The sequence below is a fragment of the Rutilus rutilus genome (assembly GCF_951802725.1).
Source record: "Rutilus rutilus genome assembly, chromosome: 3".
Lineage (NCBI taxonomy): Eukaryota > Metazoa > Chordata > Actinopteri > Cypriniformes > Leuciscidae > Rutilus > Rutilus rutilus.
In genome coordinates, this window is record NC_140211.1 from 39718925 (window position 1) to 39731434 (window position 12510).

General features: G+C 39.0%; 1 protein-coding gene across 1 annotated transcript in view; it reads right to left on the reverse strand.

The window, feature by feature from the left end:
• Positions 1–12510, reverse strand: part of m1ap (meiosis 1 associated protein) — a gene marked incomplete at its 5' end in the record, with an annotated part of 63061 nt that overhangs the window by 3368 nt on the left and 47183 nt on the right. The window contains 4 exons of the mRNA XM_084405403.1: positions 1975–2172; positions 2303–2444; positions 3540–3693; positions 3896–4084. Coding sequence (XP_084261529.1) covers positions 1975–2172; positions 2303–2444; positions 3540–3693; positions 3896–4084 — 683 coding nt within the window. The remainder of the gene's footprint in view (positions 1–1974; positions 2173–2302; positions 2445–3539; positions 3694–3895; positions 4085–12510) is intronic.

The following is a 12510-nucleotide window of genomic DNA, read 5'->3' on the forward strand; positions in this document are numbered from 1 at the left end:
CAAGAACAAGCATAGTGCCAGATCATGTCAAACTCTCTACCACAGGATTCGAGTTTAGCTGCACATAAAAAAAAAAAAAATTCTTATTCAAGATCCAACCAAAGTAATGACTAAAATTTCTGTTTGCTAAGATTTGGAAGAACGGAAAATGTTATTTTGCCCCACCTTCTCCAAGCCGAGCTTTAAGTGTCATTGTGACTTCTAACACTTCTCTGTATACGCTGCTTTAGCCCTTTTAGGCAAACATGTCCTGTATTGCACAGAAGATTGGTTCAAATCTAATTGAAAGTATTTTGAAACAAAGAACGTATGATGTAAAAATGATTAAGAAATGCATTGGAAATGTTTCTAGGTCACTAATCAAATTAGTACATTTGCGACATTGATCATGTGACTCTTTGAACCAACAGTCGGATGCTCCTTTTCCACTGAAGCTCAAGATGCTCTTGCATGCTCATCTCAAATCATGCTGCAGAATATAATTCATCAAGCTTGACACAAAACTCCCTATCAACTGATGGAACTAACAAGCTTTATTTAGAATATAAGATCTGCTTGTTACATCTGTTTTTCAGTGCACTAGAAGAATGACTTTTTTTTTTTTTGTTGAATTTTCTAAATATCTTTCTTCTATTTATAATGTGTGACATCACAAAGTGCTTGAGGTTGGAAAACTGGTCATGTTGTGTTGAATTGTGGCCAGATTCAAAATAGGAACCCATTTATTTGTATTGCTCTTTATCTCTCTCATTCTCCCTTTACTCTTTTTGTCTTTCCCTTTGTGTGGGTGTTTCAATATAAGGCCAGTGCTTGGTTTCGTTTTTGCTCTCTGGGGCAATAAATTTCCCCTTCCAACATCACACACGCAAAGAATTTCTCAATTCAACCATTTGCCATAGTTGATGTCTTTGTTGATAGATGGTTAATAGAAAGATATTTCCTCTCTATTTATTTGCATTTTAGTTTGTTTTCTAAAATGTCAGATTTAGAGCTGAACATGTTGACACCATGTTGACATTTTAGTTTAAAAGTTGCTGAAGTTTGACACAGGCCTCTTCTTTATTTTAACCTGATTACATCTAATCTATTTAGGTCAACTTAAGCCAACACTACTGGCACAATATCAGGTATCATGTTTTTATAATGGAGGTATGACAAAACTATTTCCTCTATTTCCCTAGAACATTAACATATACTCAATACTCATCATTATAATACCAATAATTCTACAGCTATCAACTCTAGATCAAACTGTAGATCGTTCAAATTCTAGACAACACAGATCTTTATTTATTTTCTACTCGTTTCTGTGTTGCACATACGGTATCTCAGACATTTTGTTCCATTCTACTCCTCTAACCTGGCGCTGCGTGGAGCCCTCTGGTGGTCGACTGGCGCCCCTGCGATGGCCTCGGCCCTGGCCTTGTGCTCCAAATGGTTGTGATGTGCGGGTAAGCAAACCTCTAATTCTCAGGTGCAGGTAAAGGTTGGAGTCCAGACAGAGAGGGTTAAAAACAGGGTCCTTCTCAAGCTGCTCTAGGGAGCTCTGGACACAGTGATGATGATCACATGATCATCATGGAGGTGTAACATCATTATTTTGTGAAGGGTTAGTAAACTCTCTTAAAGGGAGACAATTCTATTATCATTTACTCTTCAAGTTATTTCAAACCTTTTGTGGAACACAAAAGAAGATATTTTGTATGTCTTTTGAACATTGTATACAATAAAAGTAAGTGGTGTCCAATTTTGTTTTCTTCTTTTAAAGAAAAACAATTCACACATATTTGGAGTAAATGATGTCAGAATTGTCATTTTTGGATTAACTATCCCTTTAATACTAGTAATTGCACTCATTACAGAATTCACATAACCAGTTGTTGATTCTAAATGACTCAAGTTGAATGTGAGATATTCAGTGTTTTTCATTATGTCAGGGCTATGCATGAGATGTCTGTTTTTATGTAATGGCACCTCCACAGTGGCGAGTGCAGGAAGTGGTGGGTCCTCCATTGAGACAGGCAGACAGCAGGGGAGCATCAGTTCTCGTGTCAGCACAGGTTTCAGCAGCAGAGAGAGAGAACCAGAGGACTGAAGTACATAGTAGGATAACACACCAGAACCTGATCCTGACCCTGGCTCTGAGCGTACCAACAGGAACCAGTCACGGGTCTGACAAAAAGATATATATATATATATAGTGTAGCTTTTCTTTTTTTACAACATTTTTACATCCTTGCATAACAGGTTATCACACAGCTATGCTCTATGAACACACAGACACACACACACAAGCACTGACTTTAAGTATGTGGCAGAGAGCATGAAATGTCTGGTGGTTTGTTTCTATTTCATCCCAGTCCAGCTGCCAGCATGAGGTTGGTCTGATGATGAGCGGCAGTCCATACAGCACAGACTGACAAACTCCATCGGCATGAAGAACTCTGTCACACACACACACACACACACACACACACACACACACACACACACACACACACACACACACACACACACACACAACAGCTAGATCTAAAGGTGTATATCTTTAAATAATATTAATTCTTAATTATTGATAATATTGATATTGTTGTATGTTACTGGTATAAAATCAGTTATTATTAGTTTATCTTGTGGAATATATGTAAACACCTGTTATGTTGTGTAAAATAGTTAATCAGAGTAACATTTAAACATTTAAATCAAAATGCAATATTTATGATTCCTCTTATTTTTTTAATATGTGTATATTATATATTTATATATGTGTGTGATTGTGTGTGTCTGCTCTTATTCCCACCATGGTTACATTTATTTGATCAGAAATACAGTTAAACAGTAATAATATTGTGAAATATTAATATTGTGAAATATTATTACAGTTTCCAAAAAAAAATTTTTTATTTAAGACTTTTCAGCAGCCATTTCTCCAGTGTCACATGATCCTTCAGAAATGTTTTACTGTCACTTTTGACCAATTTAATGCATCCTTGCTGAAAAAGAGTATCCATTTCTTAAAAAGTGTAAACGGGAAATGGAATTATGCAAGTGTACGTCAAATTGGCCCATACTGGCTAGGTGGGGACAAGTGGTATGATTGTATCACAGTGCTAGGAAGAATGACATCATGTGCATGAAAATCATATGCAAAACACTCAAAGGGAACACAATGTATGACTGTGTTGGAAACAGAGGGCTCAAACAGTGCAGTTTGCATAGATTTTTTTTTAGCCTCTTTTCCCTCACACAGTCATACTTGTACATTAACTATGTTTCAGAGGCCACATACATACTGAGTTTTTGTGTTCCTATTGAATATATCTGAACATTAATAGCCATCAAAACCACTATTATGGACTTTCCCAGGTATGTGATGTTTTATATTACGATATAAAACATCACAGCACTCTGGGAGCTCAGTGGCAAAAATAAAAATAAAAATAAAATAAAATCTTACAAGTCGCGTTAATGGCTAATCTAATGTCATTTGCTTACAGTTTAGCTCCTAAAACAAAATCTAACTACAGATGAGACTGTACTTGACAACTCGTAGGCGCTGTGGCGAGAGGTTGGCCAGACTCTTGTTTGGGTGCTGGAAATCTTGCGTGCTCTCAGTCTTCACTCCAAGGTCAGGAGTGCTGGGAAGCAGGGCTGGACTGAGAAGTCTCTCCTGCATGTCGCACTTCAAACAGACTGCAGAGGGGGACATGAGCAAAAGCAACATCACATACACCTAAATAATAAGCAGACACACAATACACAACACAAGCTTCGCAAAAATATTCATTTTGGAGATGCGCACAGCAAGAAATAGATTTTCGAATAAATATTTTAGTAGATAAACCTACATCTAAGTCTGAAATAAATTCTTAAAATTCGTTTATAAACTGTATACCAGGGCTTGGCCTGCTGTTGGCAGGATGTGGTGTAGAACCCTGTGCTGTGAGAGAAGCGGGTAACAACAAGTGCAGTTGTTCTCTGTCTCCGCCCTGGTCATGAAGCCACATTTTCAGAGCACTCTCCAAGGCCACAACTGTACCCTCCACCAGCTGGAGATCCATCTCTGTCCCCAGCATCAGATTTTCTACAGGAGGAAGGGAAATACATTACACTATTGAATTTATGAACTAAGAACAAGTTATCCACCTTAGTTTTCAAAACAGAATGAAGCTATTCCCTGTGAATGTGCAAGACTTCTGATTCAGTAGTGATTTAATAATAAATTAAAATAATATAAAAACAAATACCAGTTTGCAATATTAAGCAGGATAACAGACTGTTTTTGTACAGCTAAAGTAAATGGAAGCAGCTGAGACTGGAAGTTAAAAATGGCTGCACCCACTCTTATATATCGCACTCCTGTTTACCTTGATTCAAACTAGTAGCATAATTGTTCAGGGGTTCATTATAAAAAAAGACTGTTCAAATCAAACCGGTGTTAATCCATGACCTTTCTCCTTTGTCTTAATTATTAGGTCCCTGTTATGACGTTTGACCCCTGAACTTCATTCTTTACATAAAACAACATCTGGTAAATAGCAAATATGGGTGCTTCTCAAATGGAAGGCTGCCTCATGAGGCTGTGTCCTTCGGAGACTTGTAGGCTTAGAGTCTTCCTCAGCATTAAAAGCTAAAATGAAACAGTGTAGTAATTGCGCATGGCTACGTCATATGTTTCTGGAACATGTTTACTTTGGGAAAAATACTTTGTATTGAAAATCTTTATATTAACTGGCTTTCTATTAATGTAATACAGTGAATGACAATTGCCTGTGGTCTCCCAGTGGCTTATATTATTGGCAGTTTAGTGTGTTAAGTGATTAATTTACACCAAAACAAAAAATAACATGTATGCCTTCATCTCATAAAACATTATTTTTGTCTTACAGACAAGCTCAGTGCTGACTCCTTTTCCATCAGTTCTTTTTCGTGAATTGGAATTTGTGCAAAAGATTGTGGGTAAAGAATGCTGAAAATGAGCCGAATGAAGGATGTGAAACAAAGACTGCCTTCCAAGGAACCTTCAAATTGAGATGGCCTTCGGCTGCACTTGATGATGTAGTAGCCAAGATATGCAGCCTTACTAGGACACAGCCTTCCATTTGAGAAGCACCCTATGTCCTGTGAGACAAATGTTGGAGTATTCAAAACAACCAGTAGAGGATGCTGTTAAGCCAATTCTGTCTCTCATCAAGAACAAACATTCCAAAGACAGCTTGAAATGTCTCAAAATGTGCTTGTGCTGTGTGATATTTAATCTTGCAAATATTTACATAATAAATTCTTGCTATGTTAGCTGTTTTATGCTGAAATTTGTGATGTAAACCAGAATCCAGTTTCCCCTAGCTAAAACTCTCATTTCTAGTTAAAATGATTGTATGTATAGTATTCTTTGACATAAGTCTTTGACATTTATGTTAAGTTCAGAAATATAGTTAAATGTCTTAAATGTCTTCATTTATTATCTACTCATTCACTATTGTCAACTGTCTTTAGTTAAACATGAGGAAACATTTTGAAGAACCAAAGCATTAAAAGGATGCAGCAACATAAAAGGCAGCAGCTTTTGTGGCAGCACAAAGTGCAAATAACGATAGATGTTATTTACATAGTGCACATAGCACTACGTTTAAATAGCAACAAAAAGTTATTTTTCCCCCACCAATTATAATAATAGTGCGGAAAACTAATGGATACAATAGGGGCTTGGCCCGTAATTACAATACTAACATTTATTTTTGTTTTAATTTCTTTGCTTTCAAGCGTTAAACCATTGAGCTTTTATTTTTATTTATTAACACTTCTCTTTGTTGACAACAGATTTATAAACGATTCTTATTTATGAATTTGGGAAGATGAATGGCGCATATTGCGTTCACAAATGCAAATTATAAGTGACTCAAACACACACAGAGCACTTGCAGAGTATTATTTAATGTGAATCGAAACTGCTGTGCTTTACTCAGCAGCCTGTCAGACTATATATTTATATAATTACATCACAACCGTTGTTGATCTGATGATCGCACTAAGCCATCTCACATTCTTAAACCATGCATGGTCAAAATTCATTAAAAAGTTGCAACTGGCAAATAACACCGTTTCAACGCAGATTTTTATTTGCATTTGGCACTTCGAACCCTTTCTTATGCGTTAAGGTGTCCCGCAGATGGCGCCACAAGTTTGTTCAGCGCTGTCAGAAGCAATCCAAGCTTGAAATAAATCTATTAGAAAATTCAAACAAAATATGTTTATTTAGTAATTGTTTAAGGCCATTTGGCACTTCAAACCCTGGCTAACATGCTAAGGGTGTCCCTCCATTGATCTGAAATCGCTAGCTTTAATCTAAATCGCTATCACTAGCACAACTCACTAGCATTTCGCTAGCCTGTTTAACCTGCCATCCTTGCTTACTGTCTTTTTTCTCGCGCGCCTTTTACGAGTCCATCAAACAACTGTGGTGAGTTGGATTAGTCAATAAACATGGTGAGTCATGTCATCTCCAGTTATTGTCACTTGCACTGCCTGCCACATGTGTAGTATAGCCTTCTCTGTCAGCGGTGAGTGTTACACACGTGATAAATACAGGGAGACAGTCAGGCTGACGGAGAAGATTTCAGAACTAGACACGCATTCAAACTTTAATTGAGTATAGTAAGAATGAAACGGCTTTAGATAGTGCTTTGGATGCGACTAGCTTAGTGAACTCCGTACATTGTTCGGTTCCGGCTGTAGAGCCAGTGCAGCAGGGCAACTGGGTGACTGTGAGACGGCATTATCGTGGGACAAAACAAATCAGTTCTCCCCACTCAGTGAAACACCCACTGTGAATCCTGTTGAATGTGCTCTAGTTATTGGCGATTCTATTACACAGAATGAGAAATAGAGACACCAGCCACCATAATCACATGTTTGCTGGGAGCCAGAGCGCCTGACATCAAAGCACATTTAAAAGTGTTGGCTAATGCTAATCATAACTTCTCTAAGATTATTGTAAGATTATGATTCACGTCGCCACTAATGATGTTCGACTTCGCCAGTCGGAGATCACTAAAATTAATATAAAAGAGGCTGGCTGTCTAAGTGGTGTCTGCAGAATAATATAGGGTTCATAGACAATCGGAAAAGTTTTTGGGGTATTCATTCCTTCTGGGGTGGTGCTGCTCTTCTCTCTAGTAATATGGCACATAGTCTTACACCTGTTTCACACTGGAAGCGCAAGCAATGCGGAGGCAGCACAGAAACTGTGTGCATGCAGTGCGGGAGCAGCTTCTGTCCCACACACATATGCATATAACATGCTGTATATAGGTAGTTTACATGATAAAAGGTAAATCATTTTACGCATGACTGCTTCATTTGCAAAAAAAGTTATTTCTGAAGGATGGGTCAATACCAAAGCTACGTGCTCTAACTTCATATCGAAAACAAGTATGCCACTTCATACTTTGTGAATATTAACACATTTCCTTTCTGAATGAGCTTTCTAGAATGCTGTACGGCTAATGTGACGAAGTTACCATCGTCTCTGACTGTTTCTCATGTTTAAACATTTTATTTATTACAATAAAGAGTAGAATAAAAATATAGGCATTATTATAGGCACAACCTTTAGTGAAATACAATACACAAAGCAAATGCCACAGCATGTCATAAAAGACAGATAACTATGTATATTAGAGCAGGTATCAGTGTTTAAATGCGGTTATATCTCCATGCAGCATATATATTCTGGCTCTGTGGGCATCCTACAGTTCCCACACAAGCACCTATACAACAGTTTATAGATTAACATGACGGTACAGGCTAATCGATGAGATGAATCAATGTAACTCCATAACAACTACTTCACTAGTTCACACTTACAAATAAGTCAGATAGAATAAATGCGTATTTGGCGTGCTGTCCGAGGAGAGGGCTCCGGGCTCGGTATTCGGCCCGAACCCAGAGTACTCCCCCCGTATTCCTGGCTGTAAAGATTGAGCCAAGAGTGAGGAGTCGGGGTGGTGGAGGGATGCTGGAAAACTGTCAAGGAATATTAGGTGAGTTGACAGAGTGGATATATATATACTTCTTGTCATGCTGATTAGGGTAGACATAATTGTTTGATGACGAGTAGATTGGATTGATTATTTGAACGTGCTCCTCCCGAACTTTGTTTATAAAACATCATATAAATGTATCCACTAACCATTCAGATATGTCCATGTACAGTTTAACAGTTGCAGCCTCTTCCTGAGTCTCTCCATTTGTGTCTGACTCCGGTTCAAACATGTAAGGCTGCACTCCGCTACAGGGTATTATTGACATTTTGCCTAAGAGAAATTCGACTGTTATGTTGTTCCCGTAGTATCCGAAGGACATGTAATGGATCCACTCTCTTCTGAAAGAGGGGGCGGCAAGCAGCAGCTCATTTGCATTTAAAGGGACACACAAAAACTGCATGTTTTCGCTCACACCCGGATAGGGGCACATTTGACAAGCTATAATAAAAATTCTGGGTGGTATTTTGAGCTGAAACTTCACAGACACATTTTGAGGACACCAGAGATTTGGATTAAATCATGTGAAAATGATTTAAACCCTGAATAGTCAAAGATTTGATGCTTCGTAGGAGGATCCTGATTCGACTACCAATCCCACGGTCGAATCTTCGCAGAGGTGTTATGAAATGAGAATCATGCCATTTTGGCTATATGGGGGTGCTCAATGTTTGATTTAACATCTAACTACCGGTTTTCTGCCAATAAGTTAATATACAGCCTATTATGATAATGCTGTAAATAAAAATGTGAAAAGAAAGAAGCTTTTAATAAATATTTTTAACATGCATGAAATAAATTCAACCACCCCTGTGACAGATTTAAGTTTCACTTTCCATGATCCGTGACCGACAGAGGAGCATCTTGGCGGTAAGGATTTAAATCTTTAACAATGTCTGGGATAAGAAAATCTAAAGTGTGGATGCACACCATCAAAAAGGATATTCTCCAAGGCTGGATTTAGCATCAGGAAAACCATGATCGCACTTCTGCCGGCCAACGTTAACAAGTTGGTTTTCCTAGGGACATTCTAAAACGCTTAACGTGAAAAAAGCTTTTAAAACGCTTAAAGGTGCTCTAAGCGAGGTCACGCGTTTTTTAGGCCAAAACATTTTTTGTCACATACAGCAAACATCTCCTCACTATCCGCTAGCTGCCTGTCCCCTGAACACACTAAAAAAAACGCAGTCTCTGTAGACAGCCCAGGCTCCACAAACCGCAACAAAAACAAACTGGCCCAACCTGGACCACGAAACATAACAAACGCCTAACGTTAGAATCATATTCTCTTGAATTTTGATATGGCCGACACACGACCAAAGAGACGACGTTCCGATGAACAAATAGCAAAGAAGAGGGAAAAAGGAGAAGGAACGCACAAAGTCCCGAATTTACATCAGAAAAGCACGGAAAGGAGGAGGAGGGGACGGGATGAGGAGGAGGGAGGGTCGAGCTAGTCTCCGTTTTGTTTGAACGTCAATACTTCGAACGTCAACAAGAAGTGACGTCACCCAACATTGCTTAGAGCACCTTTAAAGGGCACTTTTACGTGGCTTAATGTATGTACACAGTTCACACTTTATTAAGAAACCATACTATGTGCAGATAAGCAGACGAACCCAGAATAAGAACACAACGCATTCTTCCTATAGAAAGTAACGTTAAGCGTTTTCTTTATAATAACGGTTTTCTATGGGAGGAAAATGCTTAACGTGTAATTAAACGCGTTGCGTTCATATTCTGGGCTCATCTGCTTTTCTGTAGGCTATATTGTATGCTTTATTAATAAGGTGTGTACAGAATTTGATCTTTTAATATAAATGTCTTAGGACATTAAGCCGTTAAGCGTTTTTCACGTTAAAGGGATGGTTGGGAGTAAAATCAACCTAGGGTCCTTTGCACAATGACTTAGAGCCAAACAACCCACCAGAAGCCTTTTTTCCCTTGGTCGAACATTATTAAAGTTAGAGCTTATTTAGAGATATCAGCCGAATGGCTTAGTGCAGGCGCTAATGGAACCAAAGTTGTATCTCGTAAATTACCCCACTGATAATGCCCAGAATGGTACCAAACTTATACAGTAGTACAAATAGGTTCTGTACTCATAAAACGAGGCATTGGAAAGTTTGTAAGTACATCAGGAGTTTATTTAAATAACACTTGCACTAACCAGGGCGTCGAGGTCAGTTCTGTGATTTGGGAAAAGCCCGTAAAAGTCCTGGCAGAAAGCGATGCATAAGGATGTTGTGTAACGATGCCCAATTCCAGGAATGCACTAATATTTTTTTGGTAGTACCTGTTTGCAACAATTATTAGTTAAAGGGTTAGTTCACCCAAAAATGAAAATTCTGTCAGTAATTACTCACCCTCATGTTGTTCCAACCGCGTAAGACTTTCGTTCATCTTCGGAACACAAATTAAGATATTTTTGATGAAATCTGAGAGTTGGATTACTCCTCCATAGGCTTCTATGTTATTGTGTGTGACTACAGTGGCTCAACCATAAGTTTATCAAGTGACGAGAATACTTTTTGTGCGCAAAAAACAACAAAAATAACAACTTTATTCAACTATTCATTTTTGTCTGTGTGGGCCTGAATGAATTCACGTAGTGTTATAGCTCAGCGCTTCTGTGTTGTACATCACACGCATCACATACATGACCAGCGTCGGCCAATAGTGAGCCTGCGTGGTGACGTACAACCCAGACGCGCGCAAAAAGTATTCTCGTCGCTTGATAAACTTGTGGTTGACAAGTTTAAAATAGTTGTGGTTAAAATAGTCACTTGGACTATTTTAACGATGTCTTTAATAACTTTTCTGGACCAGCAAGTTTCAATCCCATAGAAGCCTATGGAGGAGTGAGCCAGCTCTCAGATTTCATCAAAAATATCTTAATTTGTGTTCCGAAGATGAACGAAAGCCTTACGGGGTTGGAACAACATGAGGGTGAGTGATTACTGACAGAATAAAACATTTTGGGTGAACTATCCCTTTAACACTAATGCCGGGAGAACTTTACCCAGGAACTAGGTACTTTGGGGTGGTACTCGGTGGAACCAGGAACCAGGGTCTAAATGAACTTCTGGGTAAATATTTCCCCCTCATAAAGTCCCTGCTGGCGAGGTAGTACTTTTTTAAAGTTCCGGAACTTTCGGGGGTGGGACTTGTGCGCTGAACATGCTGATTGGTTGAGTTCATGCAGCACTGTGATTGGTTGACTCCACGCAGCATTTTATTTTAGACCGCCATTTTTTTAAATTGCGGTTCTTGGCTTCTTGCCTGGTTCTTCTTCTGTACCTTCTCAACAGATGAGCAGAAATCGTGAACACAGTGACACACAGTTGCAACTCCGACTCCAAATAAATGAGAGATGCTTCTATACTCGGAGTTGGTCGGAAGTTTCCACAGTGCAATGGCGATTCTTTTTTGAATGGGTACACAATGCCGGTAGTTTGTGTCATGTCTCTCCAGTTGGGGTTGCAATCGACGACAGAGGTTCAGAAAAGTATTCTTAGACATCCGGAAATTCTTTATCCACTCGGCTTCGGTGAAAGTTGGAACCACGCTGTCCCACCATCCCGTTGTTCTAGTGTGTATCCAAACCGATCGCGAAACACGACGCATTTGATAGTACTCGCATATCTAAAACACACAAAAGTGGCAAAAATAAGTTGATGTATTCAATAATAACATTATTCACAACTTGGTTTATTTTGATGGATTCATTTCTTACCAATCTTGTTCTTTCTGCCCGATGGCGCGCGTTCGTCCCAGCCATCTCACGGTCAATGTCCGCAATAGCTGATAACATACGTTGTCTAATTTTACATCTAGCATTGCGAGCTTTCTGAATACGCTTTAGTATCAGTGCTCGTCTCTTTTCTGCCGTTTTGTTGATTACCTCGTTAGTAAACCAATACATCACACACAAAAGCAGCACAGCTTGAATCTCCTCCATACTTAAAACTCAAAACTCAAAAGGCGCTCAAAACTGATTACTGTCCGTCGCAGACTGAGAGGAGCAGTCGCGCGTAGTTCAACGTCACCAGACTAATTCGCATAATCGGACCGCGGTGTAAACGCAGTAAGCAACCGGTCTGGGGCAAAAAATAAATTCACTAGATTTTCCCTTACACTTGTGAGTTTTGCAAAGGACTTTTATGGGCTTTTCCCAAATCACGGAAGTGACCTCGACGCCCTGGTTAGCGGTAGCACAAGCCATCAGCCAAGTGGTATTTAAATAAACTCCTGATGTACTTACAAACTTTCCAATTCCTCGTTTTATGAGTACAGAACCTATTTGTACTACTGTATAAGTTTGGTACCATTCTGGGCATTATTAGTGGGGTAATTTACGAGATACAACTTTGGTTCCATTAGCGCCTGCACTAAGCCATTCGGCTGATATCTCTAAATAAGCTCTAACTTTAATAATGTTCGACCATGGGAAAAAAGGCTTCTGTTT